Raw genomic sequence first — 22,732 nt, forward strand, 5'->3', positions numbered from 1 at the left:
TTCATACGTAAGTGTTCACAGGCTGCCATATGCAATGCTAGATGGCAAAACTTGACATAGCTTTAGTTTCCTGTTATAATCAACTAAAATATTTTTACATTATGCTATCATTATGCTGTTACTAGAGTCATGCAATTATTACGCAAATACAGGTAAGTCCAGTGGATTCTTCTATCTTACTTTAACGATCTACTTTCCTACATTAAGTGAACAAGAAAAAGCAAAAACATGTCATTTTAGCAAACCATGTTCAACATCAAAACAATCACCCAGCATATCTATTTGTTCAAGTTGTAATATTCAACCGCTTCTCTGCAATGAAACATGCGAAAGTGTGTCTGACCTGGAAGTACTTCGGACATGGGTCACGGGGTCGCCAGTAGTGGTGCAGGAACTAGGTTATAATTTGAAATCTGAAAAGAGGGATCATTGGAGAAATTAAAACTCTGAATAACAAAGCATAAAAGAAAAAAAAAAGCATAGCGTTGACAATTCTTCCAAAAGCTGTCAAAAACGTTAAAGTCAAATTTTTGTTTATTTATAGTTGGTCACAACACATTTGATTGAAATTTGAATTTCCGCTTAACCACATTTCCCACAAGCATTTCTTGAGATTTTTTTTTTCCATTCCAGGCTGCAGTTATCTATCTATCTATCTTGCTGTCTGTCTGTCTATTTATCTATGTGTCTCAACTTTCCAATGCTTTTTCTCATTAAAAACACACATTTCAGAAGGCGGTAAGGAAAAAACTGGTACATTTCACCACATAAAAATGTAAACATTCTGTCTGGGAATACAAAATGACTATAAACACAGTAAAGACAAAAAAACAAACTGAAAAAAAAATTAACACTACAATGACATAAAAGGGCTAACTTCATTTATATAGAAAGAGCTCCTTGACGTTATTAAGAATTTCCTTGAAGTTATTAAGAAAAATATGAACAAGCCTGTAGGAAAATGAGCAAAGGACAGGACAGGTCCCAAGAGAAATGCAAATGTCTAAGAAACATATAAATAACTAACCTCACTCAAAACTAAAGAAAATGCAAATTTAAATAACAATGACTCACTAGGAAAAACAAAGTGGATCTACATGAGCTAATATGAAGAGGGCTTTAAGACATAACTAAGAGGTGAATAACATGCACAACAGGGCAAAATCGAATCTGAGTAAAATTTTTAAAAGCATATACCTGTATACATGCATATGAGTTCACACACACACATAAATACATACATCTACACGGAAAATTTCTTAAAAGAATAATAAAGAACCAGACACAGTCGTAAACTGCCAGTTTACCAAATTAGATACATAATAAGGAAAACTGAAAACAGACCATGTTTTCAATGAATTGCTATCAGGAATGTCACTTAGAATGATAATCTATTATAATAATTCAAATGCGGATACTGTATGATTCCACTTACATAAAGTACAAAAACAGGAAAAACTTATCTGTGTCAAGACAGTGGTTTACCCTGGAGGGCAGGAAAGGGGGAGCAGCAAGAGGGTAGACTGTGGGATGTCATGATGGCACTGGATACGGAAATTCATCAAGCTGCACCCTCACGCGCACATTTCTGTCTGTTTATTACAGTTACGTGAGGAGTTTTTTCTTAAAAAGTCAAATGTTGGCAGTTTTCTAAAGCATTATTCAAATTGTATAACTTTGTATCTGTGGAGACTAAATTCTATTCTAACCTTTCCAAACTAGTAACCTTTAATGGGCATTACACCCAACTTTATGATTCAGATAATGACCTGACAACTTGGTCTACTGACCCACGATGCATTTTTAATTATATTTCCACACATTGTGGGTAAGGCTCATTACTCTGCTATAATTAAAAGGGTGGGTTTATTTTAAATTGTCCTGAAACAGCAAAAGATGCTTCCTCTATTCACCTTTGCTTTTGCCCTATACCCTTCTCAGCTCCTGAAAAGTATTTTACAATTCAATTTTCTTTTTTTTGTAAGTTTTTGTCTTCAGCGTACCTTAAGTTATAAGCAGAGATAGATGTGATGTGATAGCTATTTCAAGACAATGAATGTTAATAAACAGAGAGAAAGCTAAGAAGAGGCATCCTTACAGGAGTAAAAAGGCTTAAGCAAACACCAAGAATCTAAGTTTTCAGTGCATCTACTCTTTAAAAAAAATTCCTTCTCCCCAACACGAAAGAAACTCCAACTTCTCTGAAGTTATGAATTGACATTCTGCTCATCACTTCCTATTTTAAATGGTCCTGTGCTATTATTATCTGACCAATATTTATTCCATACGTACCATGTGTAACGCTAGAACAGGGGATACTTCAGTGAACAAAAACACATTCCCCCTTCTCATGGAACTTGCAGACAGACTAGTCAGGGAGATGGACATTAATCACAAAATTATTCTTATCAATGTATACGGGTATATAACCTGGAGGAAAAGAACTCAGTTCTCTGAGAAAATGGAATGAAGCAACACGGGATAGACTGGAGAGTCAGGATACACTTACTTCCTGGAGAAAGAGCAATTTAAATTGCAATTTGAGGACTAAACAGGATTTAGCTAGGTAAACATTTATTGAACACCTACCATGTGCAAGGAGTAAAGCACAAACATGCAGAGCTCTTTTTCCCTAGGCATTTATCTCCTTGATGAATAAACCTAATCTGGTAAAAAGTTTCTAAGGACTTTGTGGCATGGACTACTTCTGCATAAAAAGTAACCTGAAAATACAAAAGCAGTCAACTATGGTTTTAAGAATAATCTGTAGCTGAGGCACCTAGGTGCTCAGTCAGTTAAGCGACGGACTCTTCATTTTGCTCAGGTCGTGATCTCAGGGTTGTGATGTCGAGCCCAGAGTTGTGGTCTCCACTCTGCGGGGAATCTCCTTGAGATTCCCTCTCCCCCTCTCCTTCTGCCCCTCCCTGCCACGCACCCATGCTCGCTCGCTCTCTCTCAAATAAATCAATAAATCTTAAAAATAATAATAATCATCATAATCTGTAGCCATACGGTCCAATATGGTAGCCACTAGGAGCAACTGGAGCTAGTAACATGTGAAAGATGACTAGTGCAACTAAGGAACGGAATTTCTCATTTTACTTCATTATAATTAATTTAAATCTAAATTTATATAAGAAATAAATCTAAATTTATAAACTGATACTTGACTCTTTAGGGGAACTTCTTCGGTAGGTGAATCTATTTTTTCAACTACACATTTTATGAAATCTAAATAGAGATCAAGTATTTCTAATGAAAATTCGGCATCCACATTGAGTGCTAGAAGTGTAAACCACACTGATTTTGAAGACTGCATGAAAAAGAGTAAAATCTCTCAATAATTTTAAAATATTGATTACGTGCTGAAATGATATTTTGGATATATTGAGTTAGATGAAACACACTGTTAAAATTAATTTCACCTTATTTTTTTTTTGGTAATGTGGTTACTAGAAAACTTCAAATTACATCTGTGGCTCATATTACTTTTCTGTTGGAGAAGCGCTGATCTAGGGAATGCAGACAGAGTCTAAAACTTTACCCTCCTCAAAATATTATTTACCTTTCCATAAAGCAAAGACAGACAGAGACACTCTCTGAGCTGTAAAGCTAGAGAAGGTCTGGGCACCTGGGTGGCTCAGACGTTAAGCGTCTGCCTTCGGCTCAGGTCATGATCCCAAGGGCCTGAGATCGAGCTCCACATCGGGCTCCCTGCTCGGTGGGAAGCCTGCTTCTCCCTCTCCTACTCCCCCTGCTTGTGTTCCCTCTCTCGCTGTGTCTCTCTCTGTCAAATAAATAAATAAAATCTTTAAAAAAAAAAAAAAAAAAGCTAGAGAAGGTCTGCCAGCATCAGAACAGGTAAATGTTTCCACGAAATCACATACTGAGTTCAAAGACACCAGAGACTCGCATAGGCCACTAAAAGCTCCACATTAAGAATACAGCTTTGATTTGATTTGATTTTTTAAGATTTTACTTATTTTTGAGAGAGAGAGAGTGCAAGTGGTGGGAGGAGCAGAGAGAGAGAGAATTTCCAGCAGACGCCCCAAGCACAGAGCCCAACTGGGGCTCGATCTCATGACCCTGAGATCATGACCTGAGCCAAAATCAAGAGTCAGATGCTTAACCAACTGAGCCAACCAGGTGCCCTCAGAATATAGCTGTGATTTTATTTTTTCATACAGATTTTATTTATTCATTTGAGAGAGAGCACGCAAGAGAATGCGCAAGAGGGAGAGAAGCTCAAGGAGACTCTGCACTGAGCACGGAGCCCACATGGGGCTTGATCTCAGGACCCTGAGATCATGACCTAATAGCTCATTTTAAAACAAAGCATAAAAACTAGGTAAGTGAAACACTCTAGTAACAACAGTTTCCTTCCAGCAGCGTTTTCATGTGTCCCTTTAATGAAAATCCATAATGCTTATATGCCTTGTGATAATGCCATTAAAGCTCATTAAATGTCCAACAGGACCACAGAAGAGTGTCCCCAAGCAGAAATCACGTAAGCACTCCTAAACAAATGAATATGTGAATAAATAAATTAAATGCCCTCTTGTATTTGGTTCAGTATAAGGTCCTTTGTGCTTTTTCCCCCATTGGATATAAATATGTAAATTCAAAAAAAAAATTTTTTTTTAAGATTTTATTTATTTATTTGACAGAGACACAGCGAGAGAGGGAACACAAGCAGCGGGAGTGGGAGAGGGAGAAGGAGGCTTCCCGCTGAGCAGGGAGCCCAATGCGGGGCTCAATCCCAGGACCCTGGGACCACGACCTGAGCCGAAGGCAGACACTCAACAACTGAGCCACCCAGGTGCCCCTGTAAATTCAAAATTTTATATATTATCAACTCAATTTTTTCTATTATAATGATCCAAACCTCAATGGCTTTATTTTTGTCAATATGATATGTCCCTGACCAAGAATGCTATATCTCACTATAATCATGCCCTATGTGTACTGATTATTCTTTATATTTGTGATACTGTATTTGTAATTTAGAATACTTTTTCCTCTTATTTTTATTGTGTGTTTTGCCTTTTTTTCAGTATGTAATTACACACTGTACCCATAATGTTTCAAGTAGGAAACAGATAACACAATCAAATTGAATAATTTGAGATGGGTTTAATTAAGGGATTATTGAAAAAAAAATTTTTTTAATTCCAAAAAAAAAAGGTTGGCAGGTAGGAAAACCACAAGGGAGAATGCAGACTCCAGAGTGGCAGGAGCAAGTTACCACCCCTGGTCTGAGGGGCGAGAAAGCTGTGTGCAGAGAGGGCACTGCCCTACCTGGCCACCATCTGCAATGGAGGGTCACAGCCAGCTTTCAGCAACCCTGCACAAAACTGGGATCTTCTCCTGCTCTCACTGCCTGATCTTTTGACTATAAGGTTGAGAAACTATCCCAAGTAAGCTAAAGTTGTGTGTCATTCTTCTTTTTCTGAGAAATAGTTGAAAACTCACGTGCATTCACCCATTTAGTTACAGCTCAAGTACTGTGTCCTTGATAAGATTTTCTTTGAACTAATTATTTTTTTTAAAGATTTTATTTCCTTATTGGAGAGAGAGAGAGCACGAGAAAGAGCACACACAGGGGGAAGGGGCAGAGGGAGAGGGAGAAGCAGAATCCTAGCTAAGCAGGGAGCCTGACGAGGCAGGACTCGATTCCAGGACCCTGGGATCATGACCTGAGCCAAAGGCAGATGCTTAACCGACTGAGCCATCCTGGAGTCCCTACCTAATTATTTTAATCACTATTATCCCACACTAAACTTTGTACATATTTCTATTATTATACTTAACACATCACATTAAGTTTTTATTTTTATCTTTTTTCCTAACAGAGGGTACATTCCTTGAAGAAAGAGCTGCTTCACTTATTTTTACTTTATTATTTTTCATTGAGGTATAATTCACATAAAATTATATTAGTTTCAGTTGTACAATGTTATGAATCAAAATATTTGTATTATTGCAAAATGATCACCACAATACATCCAGTTAACAGCTGTCAACATACACAGTTATAAAATTTTTGTTCTTGTGATGAGAACTTTCTATGCACTTTCAAATGAAGTCAAAGAGGGACAAAAGAAATAAATAGAAATCAAAGAACTTCACTTTACCTGTCTTTCTTGAATATTCCCCAAAAAGTCTGACCAATTCTTCTCAATTTACCTCACTCTCTGTTCCGTCCACTCCCTCTTTAGACCTTTAGTTATGCAACCTTCACACAGTTCCAGAACTCCTGGCCCAGCCTCAGCCTAATTTCTCCAGACACCTCCTCCTAGATGTATCCATAATACCTGATACACACTGCTGTGTTCACAATCACTCCTTTATCCCAAAACCTCCAGAATAAAGTTCTTTAAGCCATTGACAATCTAATATCCAAATGACTCTGGAATCACTCATTTACTTAAATCCTTCATTACCTTCAAATAGTTACTTTCCCGGAAAATCTAACCCAGTGTAATCCTACCAGAAACAACACTCCCTCGCTATAACCAGTATTTTATAACATCCCTTTACTATCTTGAGTGAAATTCATAGATAAACAACCTATCTATACACATAAATTCCAGAAAAGGAGAAATAAAAGGAGAGATACATTTCAACAAGCACATTCTCGTCTCGGACCTAGCTACACTAGAAGTCATAATGAACAGTCATCAAACGCATTTATGGGTAGATTCACTGTAAGTTCAACAACTATAAATGCAAAGTCACAGAGGCGTGTATTTTGTTGTCAACCCAGAAGTCATGATTTGCAGCACTTCTGTCAATAACAGCAATTTCAAAATGCTGAACAACGCTAAGAAAATTCCAAAAAAAATGTTAAATACAAGTTATCTTACAATTAGGAGTTTCTACTTCTGGAAGATAGAGTGTATATTAAAGCCACAAAAAATACTTTATGTTTAGAACTTGTAGGCTCAAATGATTATAAACATGCTGTTTGCCCACGTGGATATTTGGTAGGGTGTTTATAAGCTTCACAGAAAGAAGACAATCTTTGTTATACAGGGTTGTCCTGGGTATTGCAAGACATCTATCATCCCTGGTCTCCACCCAGAAAGGCAAGTAGTGGGCCCCCTTCCACTTTCCCTGAGGGGTACTCTAGACACTTCCAAGCCCCCTGCTTTGAAAGTTACAACGTCAGCCCAGAGTCATCTCTCCACTTCCTAATTCATTCAACACTGAGGTCCTATAGGATCTGGAAGCAATACTTAATGTCTGAGGCACATCTTATTCAATAATACAATACCTTATACAATAGGTTGCTTGCTTGCTTGCTTGCTTGCTTTGCTTACTGCCTGGCAGATACTATTTTTTCCAACACATATGACCTGTTTTCCCAACGAGGTTGGAAGCTTTCTGATAGGAAAAGTGAGGTGTCCTGGAGATCTCTGCACACCCATCATAAGCACTCAATCAACTCTGGTGGCGCACATCTTCCTTCTTTTCTCCCTGCCCCGTCCTGCACTCTGAAAATGTTCACAAATAATAACCTAATCCAAGAATGGAACAAAGAACTAAATTACAATGGGATCTTTCTTTCTGCCATTCCTGAAATCATTATTGTAACCTGCCAAGCATAGGAAGGGCTGTCAAAAAACTGTTGCCTTACCCTATTGAAAATCTACAGGGTTGTATTAGTGGATAAGTACTTTTAAAGCAGACATCACACTCTAGGATGCGGCCTATCTTCAAACTCATACTGATCCAGTCATCCTTTAAGGTTTTAAATATTTTCTCCTAAAGAATTTAATCTGTATTTTCAGATCTATAATTTGGAGCAGGTGCATAAGATGACTCCACAATAGTCAAACTTACTTTGAAAAGTCCTTTAAATTGCATACTTGGTACAATACACAGTTTCCTTTAAACAACGAAAGTGCTTAAAATTTTATGATGCATACATAATGAAGAGCATTTAATAAGTATATGCATACGCAAATTTTATTTCAGTATTTTGTTTTTCCACAGAGAAGAAAGTAGAGGTGTGGCATATAATATTGCACTCTGTGGGAATAAACCTGATTTTTTTTTTTTTTAAGTTTCTTGAGATATAATTACTAGTAACAATTTCTTGCCATGCGCAAGCCTGGGTGCTACATATCTGCGGTTGATAACCACTGTTCTAGAAAAGCCTAAATTTGCCACCTAATAACTTAGAAAAAGTTCCAGCAATAAAGGTACAGGGACTAACCCTATCTCTATTGTCCATATCTTTTTTTTTTTTTTTAAGATTTTATTCATTTATTTGACAGAGAGAGACACAGCGAGAGAGGGAACACAAGCAGGGGGAGTGGGAGAGGGAGAAGCAGGCTTCCCACTGAGCAGGGAGCCCGATGCAGGGCTCGATCCCAGGACCCCGGGATCATGACCTGAGCCGAAGGCAGACGCTTAACGACTGAGCCACCCAGGCGCCCCTCTATCGTCCATATCTTATGCAAAAACAGTTAAGGATGTTGATTTGGGATTCTAGCTCTTTATCTTACTTGATTCAGTGTCCTCAGAGCCAGATTTTAAAACCAATTCCAAGACCACTATCAAACAAAGGAAAATATGCATAGCCAGGGAAAATTCTATTTCCTGAAATGTATCCCAGGGGAAACACCAAAATTGGAAAAGAAATATTTTTAAGACAGAATAAAGGTAGACTTTTCCATTTATGAATTACCTTTATAACCCTTAACAGTAATTTTTTTCAATGACGCAAAAGCGTGAGGATTCTCCCACAAATATATCTGATCCCCGTTTTTCATACTTCAAAGGCACGATGCCTGCAGTTTAGAAATAACGGCACTGTTTAATGCTTCTAAGAAGTGTCAGTTTAAAATACGTTGCCGGATGGCTTTGGAGGATGGACTGCATTAATGGCCTCCATCAACACCTCTCTGTATCTTCGCCTTCTGCTCCATAAAGTTGTCGTCCCTTCCCACTGCCTCTGACGTGTCGCTGAGGGGCTTGCTTTGGTCATTTAGAGCTTAGCCGGTGGGATGACACAGAGACTGGAGAAGTATGCCCCATTTTCAGCCCCCTGAAAAAGATAATGATCTGTGCTACTGCTTCACGCAGTACGAGGACACATGCAGGCTGGCTTCTTGGAAGGATGCTGGAGACCTGGGTAGCTGGATCCTCTTGGCCAAGGCCATCTTAGACGGGCCTCAGCCAGCTAGCCATCACGCACGTGGGAGAGTACTGCAAAAGGCTGCACACTGTACCTGGAGCTGACCGGGGGCGCATGAATGAACCCAGCAGAGACTGTAAGCACCCCTTGGCTGTCCCGTAGATACTAATGGCTATTGCTGAAGCTGTATTCTGGGGTGGTTCTTACGCAACATTATTGTGGCAATAGGTAAATGATACACTAATTATACCACAATCACCAAATGAGGTAATAGGAGGACGGCTGGGATAAAACCTGAATCTCGATCCAGGAGAGGTAAGATGCCATGTGAAGACCCCACTGTGGGGAATCAAGTTCATCCTTGGACACTAATGCTCTCCCTAGGTTTCACAGCATTGTTGTGATCAGTACAGGCTGCATCTTTGGTTTCTCCCATTGTTCATTCACAACACACAACCGTTTACACTCTGCACGTTAGAATAGCCCGTGATGGCAAATTTTAAGAATGCATCATAAGGACATATTAGCAGCATTATTTCTACTAGGAACAAAATCAGAAACAAGCTAAATTCTCATCAACAGGCCACTGATTAAATAAAGTATCACATCTATACAATGGAATATTATACATTATTTAGAAGTGATGATGTTCTATATTTAGTTACACAGAACTCTACTAAGTATTATTGAACAATAAATGAGCTATAGAACAGTGTGATGAGTACATTGGCATTACATACACAGTACGGTCAACTTCTCTGTATGTTTGAAAATTATCGTAATGAAAAGTTAAAAGTAGCATGTAGAGTGTCATTCTTTCATAAATTATTTTTTAAAAATCTGTGGTATTATAAAACACAGATTTAGAAAATTACACAAAACAACCAACTTATTAGTTGTTATAAAGAAAACACTCCTATAACTACCGCCCAGATCAAGAAACAGCTTTTTCTAGCCACCCCAGAATCTTGAACTTACAGTAATCACTTCCTTGATTTTCTTCAGGATTTCATTACCTCACTGTACAACCTTGGTCAAAATAGTTAATTCTTATCTACTTTTTTAAAAAATTTCATCAGGAGGCGCCTGGGTGGCTCAGTCGTTAAGCGTCTGCCTTTGGCTCAGGTCATGATCCCGGGGTCCTGGGATCGAGTCCCGCATCGGGCTCCCTGCTCAGTGGGAAGCCTGCTTCTCCCTCTCCCACTCCCCCTGCTTGTGTTCCTTCTCTCACTGTGTCTCTCTCTGTCTCTGTCAAATAAATAAATAAAAATCTTAAAAAAAAAAAATTTCATCAGGATGCATGTAATATCTGCTTTTCACTGGTTTCTAAAGTTTGTAGCCATTGTCACTCCCTGTCTGGATCCATTAAATCAACAGGGATTGCAAAGTGATGGTACTCTGATTCTCCCATTTCATTTTCATTTATTGAGTGGAAAAATATTAGGCGATGCCTCCCATCGCCTACTACATGGTTCCCCAGTGGTCAGTTCATAGAAGAAAGGCAGGATAAATATTTGATTCTTTTCCTGACTACTTTCAAGATAACGAATTGGTGTTCCATTAACCCCAGGCAGTAACAATTTTTTTTTTCATATCATCAGACGTCATGGATTTAAACATACTTACAACTCTTATTTTTTAAAATCAAACTGTCCCAATTTGGGGCACTAGAAGTGTCTTCAGGTTGGCTCCTGAGTCCTTCTGGCATGGCCCTAACCTTTGAGAGCTATTATCTAGAGATACTGCAGGCTCATCTCTATTATCTAGAGATGTTCCAGGCTCATCTCTCTTATCTAGAGATTACTCTGTTCCTTTTTTTTTTTTAATAGTATGTTTGTATGGGATGTAATCTTGCTAGTGTCCTATACTTATATGAAATTTTATAAAAGTACAGAATACTAACCATATTACATCCCATAAACTTACTATGAAAAGAGAAAAGAATATGGAACAGAGTGATATCCTTACAATGAAAACATGCCCAAAACAAGTGCTTAAAAAAATTAAAATGTGATCTACTACTTCAAAAGAAGGTAAAAGATTATTTTCAAAATTATATAAGACATAAAAGAATAGTATACATCTGAATTAGAAAATTTAGATATAATTTACGTAGTCTCTTTATTACCTTTCTCTCCCTTATTTGGAAAGCTCTGTGAGAGTAGGGACCCCATCTATTTCGTTCATCAGTATATTCCCAGTGTCTGGCGCATGGCAGATGTTCAATAAATAGTCCATAAAGGAATGTACAGAAATGTTCACTAAAATGTTAACAGCAGTAATCTCTGGGTGGCAGGATTTAGAAAAATGTCTTCTAGTGCTTTGTATGCTGCTGATTTGTGTAAATTCTTTTATAATGAGTATGAAGTATTTTCATATTCAGAGCAAAGAGTTATTTTCAATGTGAAAGAAAGTTTGTACATGAAACTATATGTACACACTATATGTCTCTAGAAGAAGGAAGGAAGGAAGGAAGGAAGGAAGGAAGGAAGGAAGGAAAGAAAGAAAGAAAGAAAGGGGGGCGCCTGGGTGGCTCAGTCGTTAAGCGTCTGCCTTCGGCTCAGGTCATGATCCCAGGGTCCTGGGGTCGAGCCCCACATCGGGCTCCCTGCTCAGCGGGAAGCCTGCTTCTCCCCCTGCTTGTGGTTCCTCTGTCACTGTGTCTCTCTCTGTCAAGTAGATAAATAAAATCTTTAAAAAAAGAGAGAGAAAGAAAGAAAGAAAGAAAGCAAGCAAGCAAGCAAGCAAGCAAGCGTGCCCCCATCCCCCATCCCCTAACTATGTATGTCCTGTCTTCATAAAGGAGCCCTCTGGGGTAAAAGGTGTTAAGGCTGAGTTTTACTAAGGAAGACTAGGTTTAGAGTTTGTGAAAAGGAAGGCAGCAACCACCCATCTGCCTTCCATGCTATATTTGACAGATTTTACTCTGTAGCTCAGAAAACATGTTAATAGGACTTCTCGTGGTGAGAGGAAGGGATTAAAAAAGCAAAGAACCTTGTTGTGATAGGTTGGCACGATATTGAAAATGGCTCACAGGGCCTGCAATTCATGAACAAAGATAACATCTTTCCATCAAATCTGCACTCCAAGACATCCCAAATATACAACCGAGAAATGCCGACGGCAGTGACGCAAAAGCACCAAACAGAACAATCCCAAAAAGAACGAGATGAAGCCTTAATTTACTTCACTGGGCCTTCATGGATCTATTAGAGAAAACATACGACATGAACTGCCTCCTAAAACAGATGGTCTTCTCCAGTTCCTTTTTTTTAAAACAAGATAATTAAGGGAAATGAAAGAGTAAGGATCTTGTTAAACTGGCTAAGGAAAATGATTTCATCTGAAGTAGAATGCCTGAGTTTCTGGAGAAAGGATTTCAATTTTCCCCTCAAAGCTGATGCAGGTCTTTCGGCGAAGCCTACACCAGAAAGGGAAGCCACTCCTAGGGCAAGAACCTCCTAGATAGCATGGAACATCCTGGCAGACCCTATTAACAGAGGCAGAAAGGAAGGTTGAGGGGTAACATGGCCTTGTTGAAAGAGCACCGGACAGGGAGTCAGGACACAGGAGATTGGACTTCTTGATTCATGAGTCTAGCAAACCTACTTCATTTTGTCACCTTTTAATTTTTCTTAGAGAAACCCATCATTCATTCCCCTATCCTATCTTGGTAGTAAGAACAAATGAGATAATGAGAAAAATCTCTAAAGCAAAGACTGCAAGTACAAAACTGTTAGTTTATAATGGAATTTTGTTTCACTGCTAGATATAAAAGTCCCACTGTGCAGTACTGATGTGAATCAAAAATCGGAGGGAAGGGAAATGAGGGTCCAGGTGTTCTGAACCCAATAGAAGAAGACTATGTCCATGTCTATTTTCTAAGCTCTAAAACACTTTGAGGAAAAGGAGAAGCAGATGAAAGTATACCACAAAAGCAACTCAAAATTCCATGCCAGATTTTTGACTGAGACAGTGATAGGAGCCAGGAATCTTTTATGGTCTTGACTGGGATTCATCCAAGAAAGGGCATTGCCCCCAAATGTCACCTCGTCTGACATAATGTCTACTTGAGCCTGAATTTTCAACCAAAGCCCAGCAGATAATAGTAAGCCCTAGCCAGCATTAAGTAACTATTGTTGAGGGTTTCCTCTGAGCTAAATAAACATAAATAGTATGCACAATGTCTCTCAGGTCTGACAAGCCCTAAGAGATAGGCACCATTATTCTCATTTTATAGACACGGACCTACAGCAAGGTTAAGAAACTTGCAAAACGTCAGATGGCTAATAAGCAGCAGAGCCCAAGGTCCACACCCAGTCTACGATTCAAGAATCCTTAGTTTAGTATTCTACTCTACTGCCTCTCCCAGAAACCAGAAAGAGGGATGGGACTGGCGAAACAGAGCCTCCAAAGATCCCATCTGCAGAGACTATCGGTCCCTCACCTACTGGTTCCAGGGCAAGCAATTAGGAAATGGCTTCTCTTCAGTCACATCACAAAAGCAACACTGAACTTCCCTTCAGACCCACCTAATTACCTCTGGATCTCTCCTCTTCTCCTGGCATTCTTGAAATCCTTCCTCCTCTCTCATTGGGACTTTTCCTGATGCTTCTCATACCACTTCCCCAATCCCTCTTCATGAAAACCAAATCCACTCTAGGTTTCAAAAAACTACAGTTAAATCTCATTTCAACACAGAATGCATATGAATCAATCCTGATTTCACCATGTAGTGGCTTGGAGACACTGGGCAATTTTCTTAACGAGAATAATCTCTAACATTTACATCACATTGACTACTTCCCAGACATTGTCTTAAGACTTCATACATATTAACCATTTCAATCCTTATAACCACACTGTGAGTAGGGAACTATTATTGTCCTCATTGTACAGATGAAGTAACAGGCAGCAAGATACTAACTGCCCGAGGTCACACATCAGGCAGGTGGTAAAGCTACTTTTGTTTTCAGTCTCTCCGAACTTCAGTTCTCTCCTCTCCAACATAAAAATAGTATTTACTTCTGGTGGTTCCTAGGCAGAAATGGAATAAACATATCTAGAGCAGTTTCAGATAATATTTAGATTTCCCCTTCTTCCTCTATGATTTCTGGGATCCTCCTAAGGTACAATCCAGAAACTTCCAATTAGATGAGAACAGGGAGATAAAAGAAGCGCTCAGTATCTCTCAGACACACTGTCTCATGTGTGAGTCACACACCCCTTTGAAGTAAATATTATCATCCCATTTTTACAGAGGAGCGCTTGGAGAACTCATGTGCGGACGTCCTGCTAGCAACCTGAACCAGAATTAGAATCCACATCGGCATATTTTCTCTCCATTGTTTTTTAAGGGGCTTGCAGGGCCAGCTAAGCCTGCTAGTTCCCCATCTTCCTCACGGAGTCATACCGACAAGCGGCTGGCTGTCTAAATTCCACAAGCAACCAGTATTTCTGTGATTGCCAGGGTTACCTTTACTGGTGACCAAATCAAGATGGAAAACCATAATCAAAGATAAAAATAGGTGCAGTCACATTTACGGACCCTACATGATTCCCAACTCCTCTGATAAGAAAAAAAAGGAAGGAAGGAGGGAGGGCGAAGAAATAATGAAAGGAAGGAGGGAGAGAGGAAGGAAGGAGCAAAAGAGGAAACCGTCCCAGGCTGCGGATGATCATGAAACATAAACCCGAAGTAGAATCTCTGTGTTCTCTCATCTGCTTCAGGATTTTTTTCCCACAAGAGGGTCAGCGACTGATCTTTAGAACAACCTGCTCTTCCTTCTCGGCCCTTCGGCTGGGGCCTCCAGGGAGAGGCCTCAGACTAGATGGGCCGCCCAGGAATGCTCTACTCAGCAAGGCAGCGGGCGGGAAGAAAAGGGCTCAGCCGCCACCCACAGGCCGAGGCCGCCACCAGGAACAGGGCGTTCCTCTCAACACAGGATGCCCATTCACAAACACACACCAAGGTCCTCCTCTATCTCTGGTCACCATCGGCCCTCCTCGTCAGAACGTAAGGACAGATGGGAAAGCGGAAGGCCGGCGTGGCTGCCAGGGAAGCTGGAACAAAGGTGGCCCTGAATCCAGAAGCACACCCACCACCTCGCCTGCGCTCCCACCCACTGTTCTCAAGCTGGGAAAAGGACACGCCGCCCTAGAATGGTCTTAAAAAACTGTTCAGACCTACAATGGGCCCAGTATCATGCTGACAGGTGAGCTTGAGAGGGTCCATAAATTCAGAAATATTTTGGACACACTTACGTGGTTTTTTTTGAAAGACCGTTTTCCCAGGTTAAGAACCACTGCCCTAGTTGGTCACAGTAAGAAAACAGGACTATGGAAAAAGAAATCCTCACCCTCCCATGAAGTCTCCTCCTCTGACGTTGTCATACCCCCAGCCCTGTGTCCATTTGGGGATCTGGCCTGGCGACCCATGCTCAGGAGCTATGGGCATCTGAATTCGCCTCCCTTCATTGCCACTGCCAGTGCCGAAGCCAGGGTTCTGCAGACTCTCTTGGAGGCCCGCAGTCCATCCTGATCACCCGTCTGCCCTCACTCCAGCCCCCTGCACACTTCTACAGATTTGTCCTCCCAAGAGAATCCGCCACCTTTCTCGCCACCAAACCCACGCCCCGGACCACTAAAAGTGGGGCTCTAGGGCCAGAGCACCTGGCTTTGAATTCTGTCTCCATCACCTCCTTTGAGTGTCTTTGGGTAAGGCCCCTAATCTCTGTGTCTCAGTTTCATCAACTGTAAAATGGGCATAATGAGGGTACCCACGTCAAAGGCTTGCTGCAGGAATTAGGTGAGTGTGGTACAGTCAGTGCGATGTAAGTCTTAGCTATCATCATCAGCATGACTCTTTTAAGAGCTCCCCACTGGCTACCAAATAAAATCCCCCATTCCATCAATACGCTCTCAAGACCCTCTATGTACAAGCCCAAACTAGGCCCAACTTGCCTCTAGTCTCTATGGACATAAGCCCTTCCTCTACCACCTGATCCCCAAGGGCACACCAGACTGGGCTCCACACTTTTTACTGAACCTACTGAGAGTTTCCCACCCATATGCTTCTGCTATTCACCCTGTCTGGGATGTCCCAGCAGGGCCAATCCATCCCTTCCCATCTCTCAACGATGAGCCCAAACACTGATCCCACCCAAGACACTGTCATTAAGACTTCCAGGGGACAGCACTGAAGGTGTTAATACATCTAGCAGGTTTTGTGGTCCTGCCCCTACCTGCCCAAGAGCCATCTTTCTGGTTTACCTCAAAGAAATAACCTTTGTCCTTGTGGGACTCAAGCAGTCAGTATAAACGGCTTTTGAAGCTTTCTTTTGAAGGCCCTTGAGGTCACACAATGTTTCCTTGTTCCTTTGGAATAATCTTTCATTAATGAAGAAGAGGATGCATAGGTTAACCACATATATTTTTATTTTATAAATGAATGACTGAAATGTTTTAGGTCTAAGTTCCAAGGTTATGAAAAAAGGGTAATTTTACTAGATGATGTCTAAAATCTCTCTTTTTAATTTGATGGCGCTGGGACTTAAAATTCCTTTTTTCCGGGGCGCCTGGGTGGCTCAGTTGGTTAAGCGACTGCCTTCGGCTCAGGTCATGATCCTGGAGTCCTGGGATCGAGTCCTGCATCGGGCTTCCTGCTGTCAACAGGGAGTCTGCTTCTCCCTCTGACCCTCCTCCCTCTCATGTGCTTGCTCCCTCTCATTCTCTCTCTAATAAATAAATAAAATCTTTAAACAAACAAAAAATTCCTTTTTTCCTAACAGCTTAGAAGACAATTTTGATTTTATACCTTAAATTATCTCATAATACATACCATAGCACCACTTCTTTTTTTTTTTTTTAAGATTTATTTATTTATTACTTAAGAGACAGAGAGAGAGAGCAGAGGGGGCATAGGGAGAGAGAGAATCTCAAGCAGACTCCACACTGAGCATGCAGCCCGATGCGGGGCTCGATGGCATGACCCTGAGATCATGACCTGAGCAGAAACCAAGAGTTGGGTGCTCAACCGACTGAGCCACGCAGGTGCCCCCCCCACAGCACTACTTCTACCTTCCACGTAGAAAATGATGCATTGAGTATTTGCACTAAGTCCAAGACAGTAAAAAAGAAAACCTGAATTTGGGTTATTTTTCCCCCTACCCCTATTTTCAGTAATGCAGAATTCCAGGATAAATTGTTTTCCATAAAAGTACAGAACTAGCCCCCAGATTTCTTGAAATCCCCAGGGTGGAACTTAGCCATAAAAAGTTTGAAAAGGAGTAGAAAATTTAATAATACCATTACCCTGAAATCCAATAAAGCCTGTTGGAGCTTCACATTTTTAAGAAATCAGACTATTTATGCTATTACCCCGAGTACTGCGATAGTTTCCTACAACGTCATAAATATACACAATGTAGCTCACCAGAGCACTGGCTAAGACTATCATAAAAAAGGCCATAAGGAAGATACCAGCCGTGAAGCATGGCTCCACGGTACTTGCTAGAGCAGGTTCATGCAGGCGAGTTCATTTATTTTGAAAATTACATTTCTAAGTCCACAACTCATTGCTTTCGACTGTGAACAACTTTTAATACAAGTTAGAACATCCTTCTCAGAGACAGTTTTCGGTTTTCTCCCGAGCTAAAGGTCATACTGAAAATCAAAGGAACAGTTACGAGGCAATCACAGCATTCGGGGAAAAGCTCATAACATCCGTATCTTCACATTTGCTTCAGTTATCGTTGCGTTCAGCTGTAAGTATCAGAAAACCCAACTAACAGGAGATTCAATAAACAGGAAGTCACTGGAAGGCTCCAGGCTGCTGGTGTCAGTGTGACGGGAACAATGTCAGAGCAGGTATCTCGGTGAATGCTCTTGGCTTTTCCTTCATGCTTGTAACCTCATGGTGACATGAGGGCTGCTGCGTGTTCAGAAAGCGTATCGGTATTCAAGGCAGAATGTAGGGGAAAGCAAGTGAGGGCACAGACAGGCTCACGCATCAGGTTTTATCAGGACCTTAAATGCTTTCCTGGAAACCCCACCCCGGCCCCCCGGCGGACTTAGTCTCAGGGCTCCCCAGCCAGAACCGGGTCACATGACCACACTAGCTGCCAAGAATCCTGGGAAGTCAGAGGTCAGGACCGACAGGTTGGCTTGGACGATCACAACTACTGTCCGAGGCTGATCATCATGCCACTCTGAATTAAATGCAGTCTGTTGGCAAAAATGGAGCAGGATATAGGCACTGGGTGGGCAATTACTTGTCTCTCTTTTGAGTCTCCATCTTGAGAATAAGTAAGTCATCCAATAAGTAGAAAAGACAATTATAGTATTTCCAAAGTGTTTTTTGCTCCCCCAACTCAAAAGCATCTACTACATAGAAAGTAATGTTTTACAAATTCCAATATCTATAAAAACAAACAAAAACTGGTTAATCTTTAGGGTCATATGCTCTGGTTTTTCTCTCTATATAAAAACAGATCAAAATTGACAGTCAGATGGCAAAAAGGTGGGTGTGAAGTCTTAGTGCTGTGAATCCTCATCACAACTTGAATGGATTCTACAAAGTTCTACCTGAGGTGAGTTTCACCTTTCACTAGGCAGGAAGGTCACGTTAGCTGTGATATAAACGTTAAGTGGGGGTGAAGCATCCTGCATGTATTTTCCCCACTCTGTTTTCCCTCTTCCCTGATCCACCTTCTGAGCCTGCCTGATAAAACAGGTGCATGTCTTCAGCACCCTGGATCTCCCATGGAATCACCGTCCCTACTTAACATTCAATGGCTTTCCACTGCTCTTAGGAAACTATCAAAACCCCTTACCAAGACTCCAAGTCTGTTCAGCCCATCCTCCATACCTACCTCTTACCAAGCCCTACCATGCCTGGTACGCTCTGGACATCCTGGCCTCCTTTCCATTCCTTGAACTGTCCCTATTACCACAGACTGCAATGAGCTTTCCTCAGTTCTTCACAGAGCCGGGCTTCTCCCATGCTTCAGATCACAGATCAAACAGTACTTTGTCAGGGACATCCTCCCTCTGCCACCCGACGTCACGGCGGCCCTGCGCAGTAACTCTCCATCAGGCTACTGACTCCTCCACAGCATGGACCACAATCCATAATTATCTTCTCTCTTTGGGTGGCTTTCCTCTTGTCTGCCGCCATCACTCGAATGAACGGGAGCTCCAGGGAAGCAGCCCCCTCACCTACCTTATTTGCTGCTCTGTCCCCACAGCCCAGCACACAGAAAGGCTCTAGAACGTTCTGCGGTCTGCCTCTGGGACGGGCTTGATACAGCCGATCTCCAACTCCCCTGTAGGTCACTCTGCTGTAGGCAGCAGAGTGGTTGGGAGCACAGAGCCTGCAGCCAGACAGCCTGGGCTCAAATCCCAACTACACCACTTACAGCGTAGCCTGAAAGAAATTACTTATTTCCGGGGCGCCTGGGTGGCTCAGCCGTTAATCATCTGCCTTCGGCTCAGGTCATGATCCCAGGGTCCTGGGATCGAGCCCCACATCGGGCTCCCTGCCCTGCCGGAAGCCTGCTTCTCCCTCTCCCACTCCCCCTGCTTGTGTTCCCTCTCTCGCGGTCTCTCTCTGTCAAATAAATAAATAAAATCTTTAAAAAAAAAAGGGGGCGCCTGGGTGGCTCAGTTGGTTAAGCAACTGCCTTCGGCTCAGGTCATGATCCTGGAGTCCCGGGATCGAGTCCCACATCGGGCTCCCTGCTCAGCGGGGAGTCTGCTTCTCCCTCTGATCCTCCCCCTCTCATGCTCTCTGTCTCCCATTCTCTCTGAGATAAATAAATAAAAAAAAAAATCTTAAAAAAAAAAAGAAGCTACTTCTCTCTTCTGTGCCTCAGTGTCCCCATCTGTAACTGAGTGATAACAGTAGCACCTGTGTCACAGATGGCTGCTCGGAGGACTGGAAGAACACACACGAAGAGCTCAGAACAGTGTCTGGCTTGAAAGTGTTAGTCATTAGTAATCCTGCAGTTAATAACGTAAACAGCTTATCAGCACGAACACGCTCTTTGTTTTCACTAGGATATATTCTTCCTGTGCAACCCCATTTCAACAGGTCCCTCCACGATACCCCACTTCAGGGGCACCTGCAATCCCACCGTGGCTCTGCCGGGCCTGTGATCTGAATCACATCTCTTCCCAGAATCCTTGTCCTACTGGAGGAGAAAGCTCTCCAAATTTGGGTTTTAGTCCTTGAACTTCACTGACTACACAGATCTTTACTGGCCTTCACCTCCTCTAAGCTGCTACACCACATGATTTGATTCTGGTAATTGCCACCTTTGGTCATGTCTACATATGAAAAGATCAACTCTTTGAGGACAACATGTAACTCTTCTCGATCCTCCAAAGGAGCCAGCACAGCATTACACGTAGAGCAGACGCAGTATCAATCCGTCTATTGATTGGCCCTGATCACCCCTCCAGTCTTAAAAAAAAAAAACCCTCAACCAGAAAGAGGAGAAGCCTTTTTTAAGCCTTGCTTAAACTGGACCCTTCAGTGGAAGAAACGCTGATTTCAAAAACAAAAGGCTTCTATCTCCTGACATTCAAAAACAACAGGAAATCCTCTTTACCCCTAAGCAAGCCCCAGTCACAAGGACAGAATGGTAGCAGGTATGCATGATTTAGCCAAGTCATGTTGGATTTATTGGTATCAAGTTCCAAATAAGCAATATGCAACCTGAGCCATTTGGGGAATTTTCTTGTACCCTGGAGATGGGGATCAACACTTCCCATGATTGGATACTCCTAAGAGAGAATTCTAAGGAGAAAACAAATGTAACTCCACAGATTTATGTATTTTCCATGAAACTGAAAGGGAGAAAATGACTTAAAAGTCTAGATATGGTTTAACAAAGCATTCTCTATAGAATATGCCATAGTGCATGCTTGTTTTATTTCTATCCCTCTCTTTCTATAAACACATACACACATGCACGCTCACTGAAGAAAAGTCTAGAAGGTACGGAGGCTAAAAACAAACTCATCTATCTGGTGACTCTGAAATATGCCAAGTCATTCCTTTCAGAATTCTATGGGTTTCATCTTGCAAGGATTTTTGTGGCCTTCATTCAGGTCATCAGAGGTCACTTCCCCTGAGAACAATTTCAGGTTTGTATAAATGAACAAGTGTCCAGGAAACCTGGAAAAATAACTCTATCTGCTTTGTTTTCAAAACTGCCCCATAAAGTTGCATATTTCTCTTTTTCCCTTTCCAGAGGCTGCTCCCAGAAGATGGTCTTAAGTTCCTACAGTCTGGCTGGAACATTTCTTCTCAATTACTCCCTTGGCAGGAAGTCCTGTGGCCACTTCTCCTGAAGACATCACACTCTTCTCATCTCTCTCTGAATCAAAACCTACCCACATACACAGAAGGCTAATCCATCCCACCATCCGAACCTTCTTATGAAATGTGGGGCAAAGGCTGTTTGGAAGCCCCTATAGTTGTTGTCCCAAAAATGCTGGGCATGAGGTTTGCAGAGACCCGCTGCTCTACAAACAGGTTCCCCAGGAAGAAGAAAGCTAGTCTATGGAAAATAAAAAGGGAAGCCACACTTCATTCCCTCCAAGGATGGTTCTGCCACATCTTCAAGGCTCATTCTACAGCAAAAGCAGACACCAAGCAGACTTCTTTCCTTCCTTTGCAAGGAAGCTTTTGTTTGGGGATGAAGAAGGAAGGAAGGGAGGGAGGGAGGGAGGGAAAGAGGGAATAAACAAAATTTTAAAAGCCTCACCAATATAAAATCAAAATCCCAAGATGACTCTCACGTGGAGGTATGGTATCCAAATTTGTAACCTCCATGTAGTATCAGATTCCCTGGCCCAGAAAATTAAAAAAAATTAAAAAAAAAACTGGTCTGGAAGCAATGATACCCATGGAGCACTAACTAACTGAGGAAATGAGAAAAGGCTCTGGGTTTCCACATTCCTATTCATACTGGATTCCCACGGCAAATAACCCCCATTAATGAGGCCCTCAGTGTCAAAGTTTAAGACTGAACAAGGAAAAAGAGATGGCCAATGTAAATGGCAAAATCTGCATCCAAGAGCTAAAAATAGTAGAAAGTCTGAAAGAGGCTTTATATTTAAGCAACTAAGAAAGCAAAAACAGGAGAGCGAGAAAGGACAGCAGGTGAATTTGAAAAAATCTACTAGAAATTCCAAGAGTAAAGGAAGGAAGGAAAAAAGATACACACTGCATATTATGTATATAGCATACAAACACACACATACACCCAAACACACATGCACACAAATCAATTCTATTTCCACACACAAAGAACAATCTGAAAATGACATTAAGAAAACAACTGTTTAGGGCGCCTGGGTGGCTCAGTTGGTTAAGCGACTGCCTTCGGCTCAGGTCATGATCCCGGAGTCCCGGGATCGAGTCCCGCATCGGTCTCCCTGCTCAGCGAGGAGCCTGCTTCTGCCTCTGACCCTCCCCCCTCATGTGCTCTCTCTCATTCTCTCTCTCTCAAATAAATAAAATCTTTAAAAAAAAAAAAAAAAAGAAAACAACTGTTTAAAATAACATCAAAAAGAATA

At 41.5% G+C, this 22,732-nt stretch overlaps 1 protein-coding gene across 20 annotated transcripts in view; it reads right to left on the bottom strand.

Moving 5' to 3' along the window:
* APBB2 (amyloid beta precursor protein binding family B member 2) overlaps positions 1-22,732 on the bottom strand; it is a 365,427-nt gene that overhangs the window by 195,707 nt on the left and 146,988 nt on the right. For 4 of the 20 annotated variants that reach the window (XM_064584416.1, XM_064584414.1, XM_064584413.1 and 1 more), the window contains one exon: positions 344-413. The exons of the other annotated variants lie outside the window; for them this stretch is intronic. In XM_064584416.1, the coding sequence (XP_064440486.1) occupies positions 344-362 (19 nt within the window). In that variant the 5' untranslated portion in view covers positions 363-413. The remainder of the gene's footprint in view (positions 1-343; positions 414-22,732) is intronic. 20 annotated transcript variants of the gene reach the window in all.

The sequence above is a fragment of the Mirounga angustirostris genome, unplaced genomic scaffold, assembly GCF_029215605.1.
Source record: "Mirounga angustirostris isolate CCGP_5_RB_7025 unplaced genomic scaffold, mMirAng1.0.hap1 SCAF_2, whole genome shotgun sequence".
In the NCBI taxonomy this organism is placed as follows: domain Eukaryota; kingdom Metazoa; phylum Chordata; class Mammalia; order Carnivora; family Phocidae; genus Mirounga; species Mirounga angustirostris.